This window comes from Macrotis lagotis, chromosome 4, assembly GCF_037893015.1.
Source record: "Macrotis lagotis isolate mMagLag1 chromosome 4, bilby.v1.9.chrom.fasta, whole genome shotgun sequence".
In the NCBI taxonomy this organism is placed as follows: domain Eukaryota; kingdom Metazoa; phylum Chordata; class Mammalia; order Peramelemorphia; family Peramelidae; genus Macrotis; species Macrotis lagotis.
In genome coordinates this window covers 255,240,629-255,264,237 of record NC_133661.1, presented here as the reverse complement: position 1 = coordinate 255,264,237, position 23,609 = coordinate 255,240,629, and the positions used below count along the sequence as shown (strand labels likewise).

The 23,609-nt window shown below is 36.9% G+C and overlaps 1 protein-coding gene across 1 annotated transcript in view; it reads right to left on the bottom strand.

Moving 5' to 3' along the window:
* MAP3K9 (mitogen-activated protein kinase kinase kinase 9) overlaps window positions 1–23,609 on the bottom strand; it is a 118,835-nt gene that overhangs the window by 3,337 nt on the left and 91,889 nt on the right. The window contains exons 4-9 of the mRNA XM_074235829.1: window positions 18,680–18,828; window positions 17,300–17,475; window positions 12,592–12,832; window positions 7,187–7,309; window positions 4,809–4,962; window positions 2,075–2,187 (exon numbers count right to left, since the gene is read on the bottom strand). Of these exons, the coding sequence (XP_074091930.1) occupies window positions 2,075–2,187; window positions 4,809–4,962; window positions 7,187–7,309; window positions 12,592–12,832; window positions 17,300–17,475; window positions 18,680–18,828 (956 nt within the window). The remainder of the gene's footprint in view (window positions 1–2,074; window positions 2,188–4,808; window positions 4,963–7,186; window positions 7,310–12,591; window positions 12,833–17,299; window positions 17,476–18,679; window positions 18,829–23,609) is intronic.

The following is a 23,609-nucleotide window of genomic DNA, read 5'->3' as shown; positions in this document are numbered from 1 at the left end:
AATCAGTGACTGATTTAGAAGCCAAGGACAGATTCACAAGTCTACAAAGAGCCAAGCAAAAAAGCTATATTATGGACAAAGGAACTTCTTAAGCAAATTCATGAATTAAAAAAAAAGCATCTAGCTCTTAGGAAATCTATTTCTCATTTCCATTAAATTATAAACTCCTTGAGAGTAGGGGATGTTTTTCTTTTTCTTATTGTATCTCTACAGTACTTGGCACCTAATAGGTGTATATTCAATATTTACTGAATTGAAGTGAATGGGATTTACCTCACTCTTAGGCACCCTACTCTGGAGGAGAATGCTCTTGGAATCCATGTAGAGTGATAGAGGCAGGAAGACCCAAATTCAAATTATGTCTTGGATACTTGCTAGCTAGCTATGCCTAGCCATTTAACTTCTCCAAGTCTCAAGTTTTTCACTGAATAGTATATTAATAGAATATTAATAATAGTATCCACATCCCAAAGGTGTTGGATCAAATAGATGTTTGGAAAGCAATTTGCATTCATTAAAACAGTATGTAAATGTGATATATGAGAGAAAAACATTTATCATTTATTCTTAATTAATATTTTTTGAGCCTAACTTTATGTGGCTAGAAGTTGTTCAAGCCAAAAGTGTACTAAAATAGACTGACTTCAGTGATGCATCAAGGAAGCTATATGGCTGGAGGGAATATTTGGATCCCACTTGGGTCTAAGTTCCAGTCAATGCTTGTATCTTAAATTCTTCAAATATGAATGTTTATGTTTACATTTCAATCTACTTTAATTTGAATGTTTATGCTTACTGATATAAATCTCAAATCTTTGCCAAGAAATAATCCTCTGGCACACTTGACTAAAGTAGGGTTCAAACTCAGATTTTGACTCCATGACCATTGTCTGTCCACTGCACCATCTAGCTCTCCAGGCTGATGGAAAAGCTAAAATGGTTCTCTCATTTCTCTCATTTAAAATCTTACTCATACAACAAAACAGGTCCCAAGTCAGGGATTCTGTATATTCAGTGGTCAAAGAAGTGCTATTAAACTATATTGTCCTAAAATGATTAGGATTTGTATACCTGTGCCATTCTTCAAATGTACTCCCAACACACCCCCTCATCAGAGCATCTCTTTCTTCTTTCAAGATCCCACTTATGCATGACTTTCTACATGAAGCCTTTGTGAGTCCCCTCCCCCCAACTGCAAGTGCCTACCCCATCAGTTTCCCTGCATTTAACAATTTTGTATTTATTTGCATTGATTCTCTTTATATTTAATCTGAATATACTTATATTTGTTCTTGTCATCCTCATTATTAGAATGTAAGATCCTTTTGAGAAGGGATCAATTGGTTTATTTTAATTATATTTATTATATTAATTTATTATAATCATCAACACCTAGCATAGATAAATGCTTTATAATGTTTGCCGATTGGTTGTTAGAATCACAATTGAAAAAAACCTAAGAGATTATTTAATGTTACTACCTGATTTTATATATGAAGCTCACAAATGTGAAGGGATTTTGCCCATTGTCACAGGGCTAATTTTACCGCACTATTGCACTAAATGGGTTCTGAAGAGCTAGGAATTCTCAGCTTGGGAGAGTAGGTAGTAGCAACAATATGAAATAAGTTGGGGAAGAGAGAACTTGTGATTTGGGAACTAGATAAAAAAGAAAATAGTGGAAAGAATTGATAAGGAATGGAAAATGTTTTCATTTAGTGAAATGCTTTCATACAGTTTGCCTCATGGCAATAAAGGAGTCTAGAAAATATGATCAGATGCTTCCTGAGGAATTAAGGAGAAGACGATGCTTTAAGATTTAAAGTGATTTTTAAAGTGATTTTTAAGGGGTTTTTTTTGTTTTGTCTTCCTAAATGTCATGGAAAATAGAAATTGAGAGTAGCAATATTCCCATTTTACAGATGAGGAATCTGAGTCTTTGAAAATTAGAGCAATTTGCTCAGGGTCATCAACTCATTCACCGTCTGAGATCTAATTTGAACCCTGACTTCACGTCTAATATTCTTATGCTGGACAGATTGCTTCTCAAGCATAACCTCTATGCTGCCCTCACCCATCTCAGCAAGGCTGGTAAACCCTGGAAGGGCAGGAGTTGTCCTCAGGCCTTTCCCCAAATTTGGAGCACTGTTTGACCACTGCTTGTATCCATCCACCAAGGATTTCAGGCTGAAAAGGAAACAAGGGAAAACTATTACAATAGGTCATTCCCCCTTCCCTCCCGGGACTCCTCCCAGACTATCTGCCTTCAACCTGCTATGTAGGGGTGTCTTAAAGTCCAGGGCTCCTTATTTGTCAAAGTGAAGTGAATCAGATGCTACAGGACAAGAAAAAGCAAAAGAGCTGTTTCACCAGCTCCTGTCATGACCTGTGGAAAGATCTGAAAGCAGTGGCATCACACTGAAGCAGGGGAAGCAAGGGAAGGAAAGGAGCAACAAGAAGACCTGGCTAGCCCAGGTGTGCTTGCTCCCCCAGAGTATTTATTTCTTGGACCCATTTAAAGGTGGCTACAATGAATCCACAATTAATGCATCTCTGCTGAAATGTAAACTGTAGAGAAGCCCCATGCAGATATTAAGTTGCAGCACAAAATAGTCTAGAAGAGCTTAGAGCACCCCTCCCCCCTTCACTCTTGTTTTTCAGTCAAGTTCATGGCATGCTTAGGTAGCTTTCAAAGCAATCAGCTTAAAAAAATCCCAGCCAATCCAAAAGGGCCTTCTGAGCTGTATCATCACCCAGTGCACTTTGGGACATAGGCACAGGTCAGAAATGACCCTATCCTCTTTCTTACTACTTCTCCCAGAACCCTTCCTTCAAGCCATTTCAAAGTCATTAAAAAACCATAAAGTCATTAACTTATAGTGACACTCCCCAGAAATAGGCAGGTGCCCCAAAGGGTGGCTCTCATTCAAGAAAGGAAGAAATAAGAAACCTGGCTTCAACTCCAAGCAGTTCACTAGACCACATACAGGGTTGGGGATTTGTTTGTTTGTTTGTCTTCCCTTACTGGAGAAAGATAGGAGACCTTGGCCAATACAACTATCTTGGGTGGTGATATCAGTAAGATAACACCTTCAGGCAAATGGAGGGCCACTCCCACCATTCCCACTCCACTCTGGAATTCTAGTCTAGTAAGAAGAGGAGAGAAGTAGCTTTATCTTCTCTTACCCTAAGCAGGGTTTCTATTGAGTTTCTGACCAGCTAAAAATTATTCAAGGTACCATCTGTTATAATGAATATGCACTGCCAGGAATCTCCCATGGAAATCATTTCTCAAGATAATGGGGTAGCTAGGATCCACCCAAAGGAAGAAAAAAGGAATGAAGAGAGCAAGGCCAAATCCAGATTAATCTGATGATTTTTCTCAATTTTCCCAAGGTGCACTGTAGCACTACTTTAGACAAATAAATAAACAAGCAAAACATAAACTAAAAAATAAGCAGTCTTGAAATGACTGAAGCTTTAGTCCTTTAAGAACTGCTACAGAAAATAAGGAAAAGGAAGTGGAGGATGGGAGTGGATGCCAATACAAAAGCACAGAAAGGGTGGAGCACAAACTCACCCCAAGTGAAAATGTGGAGACTCTGAGAGGGCACACAAACCATTAGTTCTCTCTCGCTTCTGAGGAGATCTTCAATGAATAAAGAGAATCAGCAACAACCAAGTAGGGTACGCCCAGATCAGTTACCTGCCCCCTCCCCACACCCGAAGGTGGTACCATGGAGCTCTGGACTACTATGAACTTCATTCTCATCTATTATTAAAGAAAGAAAAAAACAACAATTCGTCCTTACTGGTTATATATGCCAAGTGGAACTGTCCTGGGTCAGAACATAGGCCTAGTTTTACAAGTATGATGTGGCACATAAAAGAATGTCTAGCACAGGGAGTTGTTACTCAGAGGGCATCAGAGGGGAAAGAAGGAAGGAAAGGAAGGGAGGAAGGAAAGAAAGAAAGAAGGAAGGAAGGAAGGGAGGAGGGAAGAAGGAAGGAAGGAAGGAAGGAAGGAAGGAAGGAAGGAAGGAAGGGAGGGAGGGAGGGAAGGAAGAAAGGGAGGAAGGAAGGAGGGGAAGAAGGAAGGGAGAAGGGAAGGAGGGAGGAAAGGAAGGAAGTGAGAAGGAAGGATTCCCCTCCTGGGGATCTTAAATTTCGGAACATACTTTCCCTGTGACTCTTGTAAATAGATTTTGGTGGAGTTGTGGGGAGGGAGGCATCTATAAACTTGTTTTAACATTTTGATAAAAGTATTTCAAGATAATTGGCTTTCTTTGTAATCCTATGTATTTTATTTTATGCAGATCCAGGAAACAGAGAAGGTTAAGGACATTTGAACTAGAGAATTGAGGACTGATACAGGTGATCCTGGAACCTATTCTTACCTCAAGGTGGTCCTCAAGGTACCTGGCTAAATCAGCTTATCTGTTTAGGCCTCAGGTTTCTCTTCTGTAAGATAAAGTCTCTCAGTAATCTGTGCCTCTTTCCTTAAAGGATATGTTGAACTTGAAAGATGTGAAATCTCTTGACCTGGATCAAGAGCTCAGACATAAGGCAGATTATCTGTCTCCTATTCAATGGGAGCTTTAGCTCTGGAGATAATTTTTAAATGGGGACTACAGAGAACCCTAGGAGGATTTGGGAAAACATCTCAAACTCACATCCATCACTGACCCCTTATTATTCTCCCATTGAGGCTAATATTGAATTTATTCTTCCAAGAAGTAATTAAGTCCAGCCCTTATCAATCAATGGTTAAGGAAGCTTTGTTATTATTACCTATAATTGGCTCTTACCCTTCATCTCCTGAGACAATTTCCTTCTGCCCAAGTGTGCTTGGTCCCCAGGTACGTCCCTTCTTCTTCAGGGCCCTCTTCTCTTCTTCCTCACTTTCCTCCTTCTGGACAACAGAACTTCGACCCCAGGTTTTGCTGCTTTCACTAGGTGTTACTATGAGAGCCACAGGAAAAATTAGCAGGTGAGATGTGGAAGCAAAGTTTCTTTCACATTCTATCTCCTGCATTCCACATTTAGGATATTTAGAGAAACTTGAAAGAGAAGAGCTGGATGTTTGTGTGGCTGAATGAAAAAATGAATGAAAAAAGAATGGGAAAAAAAAGCCTGGATTTGGAGTTGGAGGGTGCTAGGCTCAAAATTGTTCAAAAAAAGCTTTTATTTACCACTCTTATGATACTGGGCATTATTTTTTTGTGTGTGCAAGGCAATGGGGTTAAGTGACTTGCCCAAGCCCACACAGCTAGGTAATTATTATGTGTCTGAGGTTGGATTTGAACTCAGGTACTCCTGACTCCAGGGCCAGTGCTCTATCCACTGTACCACCTAGCCACCCCTAGGCATTATCTTTTAACCACTATGAATTAACCACTTTGTAAAGGAATAAGAGGCTATTCAATACAAGGTCTACAATTCAGAGACTCTTCTTAGAATGGTGACATATTGAAGTTATATTTGAACTCAATTTCCTCATAAAGAGGGACAAGATAATATCTAAGATACTTTTCAGCTCTAAATTTGTGATTCTATGATCTAATCGAATAACTATCCCCTTGCTGAACTTGCCAGGAAAATATTAAACTGTGAGCCCTTGATAAAAAGGAATCTCAAAATCCATACTCAAATTTATTCTTAATTCTCACAATTATCAATCAAAATTGAAGCTAAATCTGACCAGACATCAGTTTCCAAAACAGCTATGAGGCTTTAGGACTTTGGTGGGTCAATTCTACAGATTGGTGGGTGGAGATTGGGGAAGAAGTAGGGTGGAGCAAAGGTTAGTACAGGTGAGCACTAGGAAGAAAAGAAACTTAGATTTTTTTTATTGAAGATACTTTTGGAGTTTCTATATTATTATTAATCCTTCCCAGAGAAGATAGACCTCCTTTCCTTCCATTCTGTCTCATATATTTTTAAATGGAGTAGGAATAAGAGGTTTTCTTTCCCTTCTTGACCTACTGACATTTTTCTTATTGTAGACCTCTGTCATTTCTCAAGTTGATAAGCACAATTTCTACTTATGTCTTATGGAAAGAATGGAAAATCAATCACAGAATTATAGAAGGTAGACTAGGGAGGGTTCTCATATAGATCAGGTTCTTTAATTTCTTTACCTGACAGAAAAAAAAGACATTAAATGACTAAGATCTCACAAGTAAGATCATTTCAGTTGTTTTTTCAGTCATGTCTGACTCTTCATGACCCCATTTGGGATTTTCTTGGCAAATATACTGGAGTGGTTTACCATTTCCTTCTCCAGCACTTTTCAAGGATGAGGAAATTGAGGCAAACCAGGTAAAGTGACTTGCCTAGGAAGGCAGGGACTGTTTTATTTTTCTCTTGATATCTCCATTGAGTAGTACAATACCTTGCTCATAGTAACAGCTTAACATATTGTTTGCTGAATAAATTGAAGATATATCAGAGGTAATAAGGGATCCAAGATAGAACCAAGAGAAAAAAAATAGAGACTGAAGGAAACAAAATAAGCCAAGAAGGTCAATCTTAATATTGCTTAGTACTGGATGGGTTTGAAATATATAAATATTTGTCACATTTACTCAACAACCAAACTCAGGAAAAAATTATCTCTCTGTTTAGCATGGATGGGAAAAAGAGACTACTAGCAGACTAGAAAGAGAGAGGACTTAGCATTCTCTAGGCAAGGATAATGTAACTTCAATGTGTTCACATTCTAAGAAGAGTCTATAATGGGAGGAGTCTTAGATCTTGTATCAGACAGCCTCTTATAGCATTTACAAATAAATGAGCTTCAAAAATATTTTTGGTTTCTACTTCTCTTTTTGGCAATTGTGACCAAAAAGTGAAAAATGGAAGGAGTGGTGATGGTATAATGGAAGAAAGATGGCTGGTGTGTGTGTGGATGTATATTTTTATATATAACTATATCTATATCTACATCTACATCTACATCTACATCTACATCTATATCTAATCTCTATCTCTATATCTATATCTACGTGTGTTTGTGTGTATGTATGTATATATGTTAGAAGGAATTGGGGGATTTTTGGCTAAATCAGTGAATAACTAGATAGGACAGGAAACAGCTCATCTACCTCCACAATCAAATGTATCCTAGACAATTCCCAGGAGCATTATAGCCCACCCTATGTAAAGTTGGTAAACACCATCTTACACTGGATGGCTCTGAGTCGGGGAATGATCGTGGGACTTGCAGGAGGACTGGAGCCGCTACTGATCAAACTCTTCCTTTTGTCCATGGTTGGAGATGCCTGTACAGTAAACTTGTGCTGGAAATCTAGTTAGAAATGATACATATAAAAAATCATTTGTCAGGAAGATTATTCTATAATCAAATAATCCAAACATGAGAACTGAAATTTCCCAGCAGGTCCAAAGGGGAAACATTGGTTTCCTGAAAGACCCACTGTTTCTCTCTTTACTTAAGAAACATCCTTTTCAGTTTTGATGTCTCATTTCCCTAGGACCTACAGTCTAGAGACAGAATAGAAGGGTGAAAAAGAGGAAAATTCATTTTTGGATAGGATTTCATTAGGGGCACCATTATGTCTAATTCAGGCAAACATCTTGTCATCAGAAATAATGACAATACACATGCAATATGAAATTGAGCCCTCTTCAATATAAAAAAGTATTTTTTTTTCAGAGCTTAGTTCTGAATCTCTATTAGGAAAAGTAGAAGGAATGAAACAACTGTGTTTCTTTAGCTTATGTGACTTACAAGAATGAGGTGCTATGTTCTGCAATCCTAACAGTAGAAAATAAATAGCATGGGAGATATGGGGCAGAGAGCATGAAGATGAAACTGTCTGCCAATATATTGACTTGAAATAAATGATACAACTTCCATTGTTTTTTCAGAACAATGTGTTTACTTATAGAGGCAAGAAATTCAAGAAATAGTTATTATATGTATATTTGGTGCATATATGAATGGTAATAATTCAAAGACTTAATTCTTAGAGTTCATTTTTCCCAGGGGAATTTACTTGGCAAGACACTGTCATTTTTGCCAGGGTTAGAAAGACATGAAAAATTTCCTCAAGGACATTCCCCCTTACTTGTACTCACATGCTAAAGGTGACTACCCTAGGTAAAAGATAACCTGTGAGTCGGCATTCCAAAAACTCATGAGCTCCTACCAGTGTGCTTATTTTTACTAGTCAGCCAGTAGATACAATTAGCTCAAAGTAAAGGCATTTACTAAGATGTAAGAACAAACTGGTGTGGAAAGGGCAGTAGCTACAAACATTAATCCTATAAACCTTGGTTATCCTTTCCAACAACTCTCAAAGTGTTAGGGTGGAAAGAGTGAGCCTACACTTGGGGAACACATGGCCAAAGCAACTCACACCTTTGGCACTGTAAGTCCCCGACTTCCTTTCCTTTCTCCTTGTGCCTTTGAGTTGTCTGATCACCTGAGCTTCTTGAACTTGTTCTTCTATGTAGTTCAACTCCAGATGATCAGGGCTGGATCATTTCTCATTAATAAAGGTCACACTCTTCAGTTATTTCTTGCTGTCATTTGTCAAACCTGTTTCCTACTGGGAATGATGTCACCAACTAAATGAATAGTTTAACTGCAAGGTACCATGATCAATGTGGGGAGGAGAGAGGAGAGGAATACATCCTGTCCGCCACCCCCAGCCTCAAGAGACAAGGAATGGTTTTCCCTCCCAAGATGATTTCTTCCAGAGCTGACTCTTTTGTCCAATGCCAGAGATCACATTCCTAAAAGCAGATCCCAGCCTTGGCTGAATTGTGTCTTGCTTTAAAAGAGCCACCAGAAACATGGCCAGTCAATGGCCAACTGCCTTCTACTTTTGTCAATTTTGATTATAGAATTAACAACAACAACAACAACAACAATAATAATGGCTAATTAATAATAATAGCTATCCTTCATTATCAAAGAATACAGTATCATCATTAAGGAGATGCCATGACAAGCACATGAATAGGATTAGAGTGAGGGAGGTGTTGGGGGTACACAGAATATTGACATGAGTGTGCACTTTGCTTATACCCTTCATACTCATTGTCTCTATTACCTACTCCCTATTTTCTATTTTCTAGAATTTTATAATCTAATTGATTTCCCAAGGTTTAACAATGAAAAAAAAACTTAAAATAATTTAATATTGTGTTTTGATACATCTGAGAACTGAACAATTGTGGTATGTAAACGTGCATAAGTTGAGAAACAGTTGTGGGCAGTAAAACTGATTTCTAACAAGTCACAAAAGAAAATTAATCTCATTATTTTATAGCAATAGCCTCCAAATTGGCAGCCAAATCCCTCTAGTCTATCATGACATGCCTTACAAGTGTAATGTGATCAATCTAACTTGTGGACAAGAAGATGAGTTACATCCTACTTTGCCTAAGATAACCCATCAAACACAGGGCTTCTCTCCAATGAGACCACACCTAACCTTTCTCCATTACCACTAGCATTCCCCAGCTACATTACTTCTCATTGCTCATCCTCTCTTCTCTGCTAGGTGCCAGTTATGAACTAAGCTTAGCCCAGGAACCCAGAACAGTTGCATAGATTTCATTAGGAAAACTACTTCCTTCCAGTATACTCACTCTATGCCCCCCAGACCACCATATGATTGCAGTTGCACTCCTCAGATGTAGACTCTGTTATCTGAAGCAATGACCAGTGAGTAAGAATTCCACAACCCATTCTATTTTGGGCAAGACAAAGTAAGTATGGACGGGTTACAACTTACATCACATCATTACATTTTTTTCTCTTGATTTATACCTATTCCAAAACTTCTAAGAGCTCCATCAAATTCCCAGACACCCCAGTTTGCCAACTTAATGTCATCTTCATTGTCACTCACTCCATATAAACATTTACTTGCCAAATCTTGTTTCTGTCTTATATCTCTAGTATTTATCACCTTCTCCTATAGCCACCATGCTAATACAGGCCTGGATCAATTCTCATTTGGAATATTATCTTGGCCTCTTAATTGGTCTCCCTGTGTCAAGTCTGTCCATACTTCAGTCCATCCTTCACATAGCTGCCAAAGTGAATTTCCCAAAGTGTAAGTCTAATCATGTCAACTCTTTAATCAGTAAATTCCAGTGGCTCCCTATTTTCCCTAGGATAAAATATAAAACTCCTTTGTTTCCACATTGAAAGTCCTTCACAACCTGACTCCAACTTACCTTTCTCACATTTTTATATATCATTCCCCTTCCTGCACTCTATAGTCTAAACAAACTGATTTTCTTGCTCTTCATTGAACCAATACAAAATCACAACTAAAATGTTCAAATATGAATAGGAAACTAAGGTATGAAATAGCCCATTAGGCAAAATCATATAAATAAAGAAGAATGGATTTTTATTGAAAACTTTCTACTGAAATTGGAGGTAATCCACTTTTGCTTTTAGTTTTTTCAATGTCTATGATGAATTGCTTCACAAAGAGAATCCTAACTCATAGAATTGCTGTGATGTTCACAGGCTGTTATGATCTAATACTTGATTGTTATCCTGGACACTTTTTACAAAAAAAACTTATGAAACAACGAAAGAAATTTCCTTGTCTGCCTTACCACATTGATCAAATTAATTAAATACTTAATCATTAATGAACAATTATTCTTTGGCACATCAACTTTCTCCACCAGAACAAATTTTTTCAAAAATATTGAAGTATATCTGATCAAAAAGCTTAAGAGCAAAAAAAGGGGCTTTGTGGCATTAATGAATAAAAATTTTAAATGAAAAAATTATTTTATCTCAAACCTTTTTAGTTACTAATTTGTATATGATTCATAACATATGCAATATATATGACTCAGTATTTATATATGATTTATAAGCAAATGTGTATATTCTGGGAGTAAATGCTCAAAAACTTTTTAATGATAGTGGTGGTACATGATAAAAAATTGTGAAAACCATTTCTTGTAACAACACAAAACATATGCATATATATATTTATGCATGTCTATATATGCATAATATACACATATGCATATTGAAACATTACACATTGTCATGTCAAACAACATGTGGTACTGCATATAACACTACAACACTGCATAAATATCTGTTCATGTTTGTGTGTGCATATTGTGTTGTGTATAGGCACATATGTCTTTGTGTGGTGTTATAATGTGCTGTATGGTTATACATATAGCTCTGCATTTTTGTACACTGAATAACTGGCACAGTGGATTGAGTGCCAGTCTGAGGTCAGAAAGACTCATCATCTTGAGTTCAAATCCAGTCTGAGACTCTGTGACCCTGGGAAAATCACTTCACCCTGTTTACCTCAGTTTCCTCATCTGTAAAATGATTAAGTGAAGGAAATGACAAACTAGTCTAGAATCTCTGTCGAGAAAATCTCAAAGAAGACCATGAACAACAAAAATATGCCTTTGTACTCACATATGTAATTTGCACACAGATGTAGACATGTGCCCACCAATGTTTGTTTACAACTATATACAAACTAGTGTGTGCATTGACACAGCCTTCATAATATAAGCATGTTTTACATGACCATAAAATTAAAACAATGGTCTTCAAAATTTCTATCAGTAAAAAAAATGAGCACATATCCTCAATTATATACATAAATCATATACAAATATTACTCTAGTGTTATAACATATTCATTGTAAAACACCTACAGATATACATATGTATTTAGTTTTAGACTCATACACATACCAATGTCCAACTCCATGACTCCATGAACCTTGTCATTTTTTTCTCCAGTGTGTCCTCATTTTACAAATAAAGAACTGAGACAAATAGGAATTAAGTGACTTGCCCTGAGTCACTTAGCTAGAAAGTAGCTGATGCAGGATTTGAACTCAGATCTTCCTGATGCCAGGCTCAATGTTCTATCTACTGTCCCACCTCACTGTATTCTACCTCCCCCTCTGCCAGAATGAAATTCTTTAGTGTAGAGAAGATTTCCCTTTGCTTTTGCATCTCCAGTCACTGACACAGGATCTTTGCTCTATTGTAACAACTCACCAACACATATGTGTGCATATGAATGCATAATTTTATGTATATAGAAACATGGCATGTGTGATGATACATTCATTATAATGTTACACACAATGCCACACAAACATACTAATGTTTATGTGTGCATGCCGTGTCATGTATATCACATATATGTTTGTGTGGTATTGTGTTGTGTGTAAGTGCCTGGCAACTTACTAAACAGGAGTTTAGTAAATGCTTACTGATTGATCACCAGTGTCTCCTAGACTTTGTTGTTAAGTCATTTCAACTATATCTGACTTTTCATGATCTCCTTTGGGGTTTTCTTGGCAAAGAAATTGGAGTGGCTTGCATTTCCTTCTCCAGCTTACAGATGAGGAAACTGAGGTAGATAAGGTTAAATGATTTAACCAGGGTCACACAGCTAATTAATGACTTAGGCTAGATTTAAACTAAAAGGGATGAGACTGGATTTGAACTCAGGAAGATGAGTCTTTCTGATTCCAAGCCAAGGGCTATGGGCACTATGGCTCCACCTGGCTGCCCCTTCTTGGCTTTAGGACTACCTGAAGGGAGACTGATGCGGTTGCCATCCTTGAGTTTCAGCCGGTTCTTCTTAAACTTGCCCTTCCGCTTCTTCACCCGGGGCTTCTCTTGGCATAACTGATGGATAATGATGTTGAGCTCCCTTTCCAGGATGTCGATTTCCCGTTCTGCCAGTTCTTGCTCTCGGCGCTTCAGTAGCTCCTCATGGTTCTTCTGTTGAAGGGCTGCCCGGGTCAGTTCTTCCTCCCATGTCCGAAGCTCCTACCAGAGATGGAGGAGAAAGAAAAGGAAAAGGATGGACACAGGAAAGTGGAAGTGGCATAATTTTTGACACACAATCATTGAAGTTCTACTGAAGGATCCTTCATAGTATCAAGAATGCTAGACATGGAAGGGATCTAAAGATCATCTAAGCCTGGTTCCCTCACATTTTACAAATAAGGCAAAGAACAACTAAGTGATTTTTTTCAAAGAAGTACATGAATTTATATCATAAGACAGCAAAGCTTAATCAATAAAAGTGCTAGATGTGTTAGCTCCTTTAGATCTGAGAGAAACTGAGGCAAACAGAAATTAAATGACTTGTCCAGGGTCACACCTAGCTTTTTGTTTCCTTTTTGTTTTGTTTTTTGTTTTGTTTTAGGGTTTTTTGCAAGGCAAACTGGGTTAAGTGGCCTGCCCAAGGCCACACAGCTAGGCAATTATTAAATGTCTGAGACTGGATTTGAACCCAGGTACTCCTGACTCCAGGGCCGGTGCTCTATCCACTGCACCACCTAGCTGCCCCATAAAAGGCATTCTTTAAGCATAGCTATTGCCTTCTCAAGTTGGGGGCATAGGAGAGAGAGGGAGAGAGAGAGAATTTGGAACTCAAATTTTTAAAAAAAAAAAAACAAAAGGATAAATTGAGAAAAAATAAAATATAAACTTTTTTTTATAAAAAATGGTTATTAATTGATGGACTTGGATCCAAGAAAACTTGGGTTTGAATTCCACCTTTAATACTTAACTAGCTATATGACAGTGACCAAGTCATTTTAAATTCCCCAAATCTTTTTTTATTTATAAAATGGAGATAGTAACCCCACAAGGTTTTGAAGATCAAATGAAAACTTATCTATAATGTATATCAAGCTATTTGCAAACTTTAAATCACTTATATAGAATATTCCAACAGTCTTAGTGCAGTTTTAAGCTACTAGCTTTTGAGACACCCTACATAAATATGATCATTATCATTTTTATTTCTTTATTCCAGTATATAAATTTGAAACTGGTAGTATAACCTGCAAAGTTCTTGGTCTCTTGTTCTATCAATCAATAAATATTTATTAAATGCTTACTGTGCTCCAGACTTTGTCCTAAGCACTCCTACATAAGGGAGGTGGGGTGGGGGTGGGGGAAAAGAACAATGTCAACTGAGAGTGTGAAATCATTTGCTTCATGAACCAGCAAGCAGAATATCAAGAGTCCCTATAACCACCAATGCATTACTATTATTGTTATTGTTGTCTATCTTTCACTCTTGAAAGAGGACCAATGGCATCAAGAGGGTGATGTCTTGATTTGCAATTGAAATGGATTTAATTGGTTAACAGTCATCTAAGCAGAACTGTTGAACTTCTGAGGAATTCTGCCTCTAAGTATCCATATCTTGGCATAACTGGTGGATAATAGCTTGGTAATGTCCAATGTACAGAGTGAAACTGAGGCAGAAAGAAATTCCCTAAAATTTCAGTAAGTCATTCAGTGATGAAACTTAAGACTATAACTTTGCATGTATAATTGATTATCACTTTGCTTCCTTCTCATTGGGTGGAAGATAGGCAAAAGGAGGGAGAGAATTTGGAACTCAAAGTTTTTTTAAATGAATGTTGAGGAAACTGGTGTAGCTAAGTGGTGTAGTAGATAGAGGAACAGTTCAAATCCAACTTCAGACACCTAAGCAAGTCACTTAACCCCAACTGCCTCACAAAAATAAATAAATAAAAATAAATGAATGTTAAAAAACTGAGAAATCTACCATTAGGAATCTTATGTTTTGAACCAACAATCAGCAAGAATTCAGAGATTGTGTTCAAATAAAAAGATTGGTCCTCTTGACAAAAATAGTTAAGAAACTGTCCCCACATTTGAACTCAGGGCTTCCAGACTCCAGACATAGTTTCTCTCACTGATATTTGGCTCCAAATGGAAACCCAACATTGAAGGTAGGAGGTCAGAGGAATGTGGGAAGATATCAGAGAAAAGAGTAGATGAGAAGATAAACAAGGACTTTATTGAGGCAAACAGCCTTAGTCTGGACTCTTTAGGATGCCATCAAGAGGAAGAAAAAAAATGGCAAAACATTGAAATTTCTAAAAGTAATAAATATAAAATAATTAGGACCAAGGAAAGAACATAAGATTTAGCTTGGAAAACTTCTGTGGCTTCTCATAATCCCTTAACAGTAGGAACCTGGACTTGAAACAAGATAAGCTTTGGAGACTGAAGGGGGATAAAGGACAAGGAGAATGGATGGTTAATAAAAAGAAAAGAAAACAAGAGATAGACCAGAATAAGGAGAAAAAACTATAAAATCTATATCATCTTCTTAGTCCTCAAAAATAGATTCTCCAAAGTCATCATTTTAAAAAAAAGATGCTTTCCTTTATTATAGTACTTTTTCTTTTTGTTCAGTTTATAGAATAAAATAAACATTTCCATAACATGGTATAATGCATGACTAGCTATTCAATTAAAATATATAATTAAGTTATCGTGTAAGTTTATTCCTTATTTATTTATTTTATTCTCTCACCTCCTCCCCTGTCCTAGAGATGACTACCATTAGACAAGAGACAGGGAGATGAAGCAAAGGGGAGGAAAAAATAATGGGGGAAAAGTTGGGTAGGAAGAAGAGAATAGAATAGAAAAGAAGCACAAGGGAAGAGGGAGAGGAAAAGAGGAGTGAGAAAATAGTAGAGAGGAAGAGAAGGTGAAAGACAAGAAAAAATAAATATAATGGATTTTTATAAAACCTTTTTATATAATCAATAATCTTTATTTATATATATATATTTTTTCAATGTCTTCCTTCTTTGGGGAAATTAATCTGTTATAAATAATTATTCTGAGCCTTTCAAATCCTTTGCTCTCAAGTAACTCCTTCACCTTCACCACCAGGAGAACAAAAGGATTTGGAAATCAATGAATAATTATGCTCAGTTGGTCGGTTTTTTACTGTTAAAGAGAAAAAAGTTGAAAAGTTCAAGATGGTTGCAGTATCACAGGCCATTCATTCCTCCATTCCTGCATTCATTCCTTCATTCCTGGTTCCTTTGAATGTTAAGAGTTTGAGTTTATTAAAGTCCCTTCCCTCTAAGAACCTCAAACATCTCTCATCCACAGTCCCTGACTCATTCCCATAGAATCTAAAACAGCAGCAACAGTAACAATTAGCCGTAGCAAATAGAACCCATCCTTGACAATGAGGAAGCCATCTGCCTGAAGGAAGCATCCCTGTAAGTCAACAACAATGCAAGATTCGGAAGCTACAGTAATTTTACAGTCTGAAGAACTAATGTTAGAGGAGTAAAAGCCTTCTATAAATGGAGCTGCACAGCAACTCAAAACATATTTGTCACATACAGAGTGAATAAAGGGACATCTTTCAAAACAAGAAGCCTAGAATATAGATCTTTTCCTTGTCCTTTCAAATACCTATATATTGATTTTATCAATTTGGGAGAACTTCTGGTGTAGGAACTATATATATATATATATATATACACACAAAGACAGATCATGTTCTGTCTTAATAGTAAAGTGTTACAGAATTGCCTGAGGCTCATAGAGACTAAGTCCTTTGTCCATAAAATTATACCTATAAATTCACCTTACAAATATTGTTCTGTTTATTCAGATACTATTTAATGGTAAAGAATTTTAAGTGATTATTGCACAATGAAAAGGCTCTTTAAAATGGTACAACTAGTCTCTTCTGAAAATTAGTTGTTTTGTTTTTTCCTTTTGGAACAGAACAATGATTGCATTGGAAATTTTCCTTGAACATCATACTCTGTAATTTATGGTCTTATACAGTAACTTATAAGGGGGCCTGAAAGGTAAGATCCTTGCCCAGGTTTTGGATACTATTAAAAATCCAATGCTCATTCCATTTTACCACATTTTGTTGTTGTATTCAGTCCTTTTTCAGTCATGTCCAAATCTTCATGATTCCATTTGAGTTTTCTTGGCAAAGATACTGGGGTGATTTGCCATTTGTTTTTCCCTTCATTTTATAGAGGAGAAAATTGAGGTAACAGAGCTAAGTGATTTGTCCAGGGTTACACTGCTAGTATCTGAGGCCAGATCTGAATTCAGGAGGATAAATTTAGCCACTACAACAGCTAGCTGCTTGAATTTAGCCACTGCAATACCTAGCTGCCCTTCGCCATCCTGCCTCTCTTCAATTTGGAACATAAGTGGACAATCCTATAAGGGTGGGCTGTTGCTAACTGTTTTGGCCTTTTATTTCTGTCATATTTTAGGAAGAAAAAACCACATTCTATATAACATTTCAAGCAAAACCTGAAACCTAAAAATTTTCCTCCTCTTTCCTATGAAAAATCAGCTATCACATTGTAATGAATAAGAAGACATGCTTGTTAAGAGTCAGTGAGATCCAACCAGGTTCCAACAGTACCTGGGATAGCCCATTGATTAGTGGATGTGTTCATTCTTTACCTTTTCTTTGGCCCTGAGTTGATCAAACATCTCTTGAATCTCATGTTTCCAGTCATCCTGCAGACAGTGGAAGGAATCCTTGGGCATTTCAAAAAAGCCAGACTCTTCTATAGTTGTGAGTTGGTCCAGGATATTCATGAAAGATGGTCGTGAATGGGGGTCAGGATTCCAGCAGTCTAACAGACAAAAAGGATGGGAAAAGGTAAATGTTGAAATGAGAATATGAGTTGACCAGACTTACCCTCATACTTCCTCTTATCCTCCCTTCCTGAGATTCCTGAATGAGAAATGCCACTAATCAGGGAAAATGCTGGTTAAAAAAAAATTATATCAAAATGATACCTCCTAGGAAAAAGGAACTAGGACCTAGGAAGGAAAAAAATGTCCAAAGGAGATGTCTAAAATAACAAGAATAGCATCTAAAATTAAATCCTTGAGTCCTAATTTCCAGACCAATAATAGGAAAAAAATTAATTGAAGGGAACTTCACTTATAGTAAGTATCATAGTCATAGTTTATCATATTTAAAGATGGAAGGGTTCTTAGCTTTTAGAGAGAGTCCAAGGGTTCCCTCTTCCCTCTGGGATACAGCAAACTCCTGTTGGCAAAGTCTCAGCTGGAAGGAAGCAACACTATCTCCCAGTCTAATGACATTTTCTCATAGATAAACAAATGTAGGATAAAGGTGTATTAAGTGACTTGCCTAGGTCAGCAAATCAAGGTTAGAGAGACAAGATTCAAACCCAGTTCTCCTGATTCACAGTCTAGTGCTTTTAAGTCAATCATTTAAAAATCGTTGGACTGAGGTCAAGGAATTTATTGCATCATATCACAGATTTAGAGTTGGAAGGGAATTAATAGGCCATTTAAAACAACTCCCTCATTTGACATATTTAGGAAAGGAGTCCCAAAGTAACTTGCCCCAAAAACATAGGTATGAAATGGTAAAGTTCAACTTTGAAGTGAGGTCCCTTCACTCCAACTCCTGTGATATTTTGCCTATACCTTTACATCAAGGATTGGTGCCTAATCTGTCACTAAATGTGTGACCCTTCTTAAGTCACTAAACCCAGGATCTCAGTTTCCTTATCTAAATAATCCCTTCTGGCCCAAATGTTCTACTTTCAAAGTATTCGTTCACAGACTTTGCTATTTATTAAGTCAATACTTTCTATCATGAGTGGTCAGCCGTAAGAAACATTTACAAGCTCAATCTTTCATGACATTGTAAAGATCATAACATGGGTATTATTCTCATTATCCATAGGATTTCCACCAGGGATGACTCATATCTAATTCCCTCTCTTGATAACTGATTTTATAAAAACTCAGTAATGTCAGAGTACTCTCCTACTCTCCTCTGGTCAGGGGACCACTTACCTTCCATGAGTTTGGTAAAAGGTTCTGGGCATGTAGAAGGAATAGGAAGGGCAAGCTTATTCATGGCAACCCCATAGGCTACTGCTAAGCCATCTATTCCTCGGAAGGGCACTTCACCCGTCAACAGTTCCCAAAGCAGCACGCCATAGCTAAGAAGATGGAAAGACAGAGACTTCATAAGAAATCATATGCTATATTTAATTAACATACTCAATTACCATAGCTTTCATGGCCTTGCCAGACACAGAAAAGGCTCCCATGCTAATGGGGAACAACATAATATGACTATTATGATTTTCATTATGGTGCTCTTGAATAGTACATATTGGGAATATGGTTCAATGGAAAGAAGTCTTGGGAGTAAGGAGATCAGAGTTCTAGTTCCAGCATTCAACCTTCAAATGTAAGCTCCTGGAGGACAAGAGACTGGTTTTTTTACCTTTATTTGTATTCTTAGCCGTTAGCACAATGTCTGATTCTTAATTAATGCTTGTTGACAGACTTCTTAGACATGTTACTCTAGACAAATCACCTAGCCTCTTCAGAATCTTATTTTCATCATCTTTAAATGCTTCTACTCCCTACTTCACAAAGCTATTATGAAGAAAAGTACTTTCTAAGCACTAAGATACAATGTAAATATATTTTTGATGGTGCTACATGAAATTGAAAAAGTCACTCCTCCCTGAGCCTGTTTTCTCATCAGTAAAATGAGAAGGTTGGACTAAATCAGGGGTTCTTAACTTGGTATCACTATATACATATATGTGTGTGTATATATATATATATATATATATATACATATATATATATATATATATATATATATATACACATATACAGACACATAAATATATCAGTGTATTTAAAAAATATACTGATAAATATATTTCAATACAATTGGTTTCCTTTGTAAGTTTTTTTAGGGTTTTTTTTTTTTTGGGCAAGACAATGGGTTTAAATGGCTTGCCCAAGGTCACACAACTAGGTAATTATTAAGTGTCTGAGGCTAGATTTGAACTCAGGTCCTCCTGACTCCAGGGCCAGTGCTCTATCCACTGCGCCACCTAGCTGCCCCTCTTTGTAAATTCTGTGATATATTTCACACATTTAAAAATATCATTCTCATCTATACTGAAGAGGTCCATGACAAAAAAAGGATAAGCCCTGGTCTCTATAGATCTCTAAGGTCTCTTCCAATTCTAATATTCTGAATCTGTAAAATATGAAGTTTAAACTTTGATGTGGTTTCTGACATCTACTAGTTCTGTTTTTTTGAATGCTAATTTTGTCCATAGTTATACTTAATTATATTTTGAGCATTACTAAGGGGGATGTGTTCTTGAATATTATATAACAGATGGACCAAAATAAGCAAATTTTGGTAGGGAAAACGGTTTTTATCAAATGTCCAAAAGTTGAATAACTTCCAATATGTAGTCATTGATACTAAAGAGAGCTTAATAATGGTGGTATCTTTGCCTTGCTAAATGCAACAAGTAAGTTTCATTTTCTAGAAATATCTGCTATGAGAGACAAACTCTTACAGTGATCCATGTCATCTGTACTTGAGTCTTTCCTCTTTAGAGAAATAGGAGAGAATGTCACAAACAAATCATTCTATCAATCTACAACTATGAATGAGCAAACCATGAAAATATAAAATAAAAAGGGTATCGCCTTCATGGCTCAGACTTGAACTGGAAGTCAAGGAATTCTCAGAAAAGAAGGTCCCTTGACATACTTAGCTTGGACCTCAAATTCCCACCAATGCTGGGCAATAGTTCCTTGAAAGGTTTTTATTAACCCCTCTATCCAACCCCTCCCTTCTCTCCCAAACATACATGTTAACTGCTTTTCTACCGACCCAATGAATTATTCTGTATTTCTATATTTTTAATTTATTTAGCTGTGTACATGTTGTACACAAACACACATGCACATGCTCTCTAAGAGAGCCATATATATTTCCTTTTTGCTTTTGTATCCCTAAATCTAGAACATTAGAAAAACAATAGGTGCTTAATAAATCGATCAAGATAACAAACCAGGATTAGGGGTCACATGAAAGCTTTTGGGGGAAATTGAAAATTATTGTGTCCTCTATTGTTTGTTACATTGGACTCCCAGACATAGTCTTAGATACTGGTAGAGACTACCCTACTACATCTTCTAATAAGTTGCTAATGCATGTGGTCTGAGAGAAAATACAGCTACTCTCCTTAACCAAAAGCATCTGGGCACATCCAACATTATCAGCTCTGAATTTTAGGTGAAGTGACTGCCAGACTGGCAATCTATCAAGAAGGAAGAATAAGGCAACAACCGCTGGGAACAATCAATAAATCAATCAAGGACTACCTCTAGATTTGACACTTAAGATACTTTCTTATAGATTCATCAGATCATAGACCTATAGCTAGAAGGGGCTTTAAGGGCCATCAAGTCCAATTCCTTCATTTCACAAATAAGGAAATTGAGGCACAAATAGGTTAAATGACTTTCCCAGATTCACATAGCTAGTAAGTATATGAGGCAAGTTTCTAATTCAGATCATCCTATTTCCTAGGCCAAAACTGTATCTACTGCAGGAATAAAACTGGTTCAAAGGTTTAAATTTCTTCTCATTCTTTCATTCCTCTCTCTTACTCTTTACTTCTGTGTTACTGACTTAATAGCTGCTGTTTTCTTTAAAATGAGAAGGAAAGCGATGTACCATACAGAGCCAATTATTTTTATTATTGTCCTTCATTCTTGAAGAAGATCATGATATCAGGGAAGTGATACCATGACAAACACACATAAATTAGATTTCAGTGAGGGAGTGATGTTCTAAGTCACCAGCCTCACTTTCTCCTCTGGAGACATCTGAGTTCAGTGGCCAGATATGAACAAGGACAACTGGTTACACAGCTAATATTGTGATGGAAAAAGAATTGGACCAAGAGTTGAGAAGGTTATGGTATCAGTTCTGGCTTCTGACACAAATTTGTATGGCCCTGAACAACTCACTTAACCTTTTGATGCCTCTCTGCCATGGCACCTTAAGATTCTTGGAGCTTTTCCATCTGATTTAAGACTTACTTTTCTATTTGCATCCCCAGCACTTAGTACAAGGCTTTGCAGACAGTAATCACCTAATAAATGCTTCATTCAATCATTCTAAGACTATAAGATGCACAGAGGTTTTAGATCTATGTTGGTAAAAGAATTTGAGCTCCTTGAGGGCAGGGTTTTTGCACAGTGCCTGACAAACAGTAAGCATTTAATAAATGCTTGTTGACTAACTGTAATAAGACATAGGTTGTACTTATATCCTGGGATCTAGGGTGCAGGACCCTGGACTTCCTCCAACACAGTTGAAAGATGTAGTAGTCATAGATTGACCCACCTGCCACAAGTCAGTTTCTCTCTCTATCTTGCTGCTTTGATTATTTTTTTTTCTTTGTCCAGCAAGCCATCTACTATTTATTTATGTCTCCCCCTTTTTTTACTCTCTCCCATCCTTCCTTTTCCTCTGAAACTCTATATCTGTAAACTTTGATATTTAAGACATTTTAGGCTAAAATCTTAGAATTTCTATAATTGGTATTTCCCTGCTTGTGTCATCAGAGGTAGAAAACCAATTAGAACTTTCTGGTTCCTTTCCCTATAAAAACAACCTGAGCCATGATCCAGACTCCATCTTGACATCTGAGTAGCCAGAAGTTGCCCCAGACCTATAAATTCATGGTCTTTTTCTTCCTGCCAAGGTCTGAAATTCATCAGGCTCCCTGACAACATCCCTAATTATATCCTTTCTGCTTTGGAGATACTGGTCCGAATTAGAGTTAGAAAAGTCAATGAGTTACTTGAGTTTATATGTATTAATCATGGACCCCAAGCAAAATGGGGAATACTGTACTGCCTAGCATCTTTCCATCTTGTTTCTACCTCTCAGCCCCTTGGATATCTCCAATATTCTCTTTTCTTTGGGGTCTTAATTTAAATATATCAAATTAAAGAATCTATTTCAGAGACTCTTTAATATGTGGCCCAATTTTTTAAAAAAAATATTTTGATAACTTTCAAATAGTCTAAAATTTGAGCTATTAGTAACTGTCTAAATCTGGTTTGAACTCAGATCTGTGACTCCAAATCCAGGACTCTATCACCTAGTTGCCCCTATAAAGAAAATAAAATTATCAAACAATAAAACATTTAAAAATATTTTTATTTATTTTAGATTTCTTTTTTTCAATGTCGAGTTTCAAGTTTTATCCCTCCCTCCAGCCCTTTCCCTACCTACTGCAAGTAATATGATATCAATTATACATTCAAGGTATTAATGTTCCTTCCCCCCAGAAAACCCCAAGAAAAACAGTGAAATAATTCTACTTCAATTTGTCCTCAGAATTCATCAATTCTTTCTCTGGAAGTTGATAGGACTTTTCAACATGAGTCATTTGGAAATATCTTGGATCACTGTATTGATCAGAGTAGCTAAATCTTTATAGTTGATCATTATCACAGTATTGTTGTTACTGTGACCTTCTGGCTCTGCTCATTTAACTTTTTTTTTTTTAGGATTTTGCAAGGCAAATGGGGTTAAGTGGCTTGCCCAAGGCCACACAGCTAGCTAATTATTAAGTGTCTGAGCCCAGATTTGAACTCAGGTACTCCTGACTCCAGGGCCAATGCTTTATCCACTGCTCTACCTAGCCGCCCCCTGCTCACTTAACTTTGCATTGGCTTATATAGGATTTCCCACATTTTTCTACAATGTTTTTGTTTTTGGTTTGGGTTTTTTTTTTTGGCAAGGCAGTGGAGTTTAGCAAGGCAATGACTTGCCCAAGGTCATACAGTTAAGTAAGTATTAAGTATCTGAGGTCAAATTTGAACTCAGGTCCTCCTGATTCTAAGTCCAGTGCTCTATTTCTTAAAGCACAAT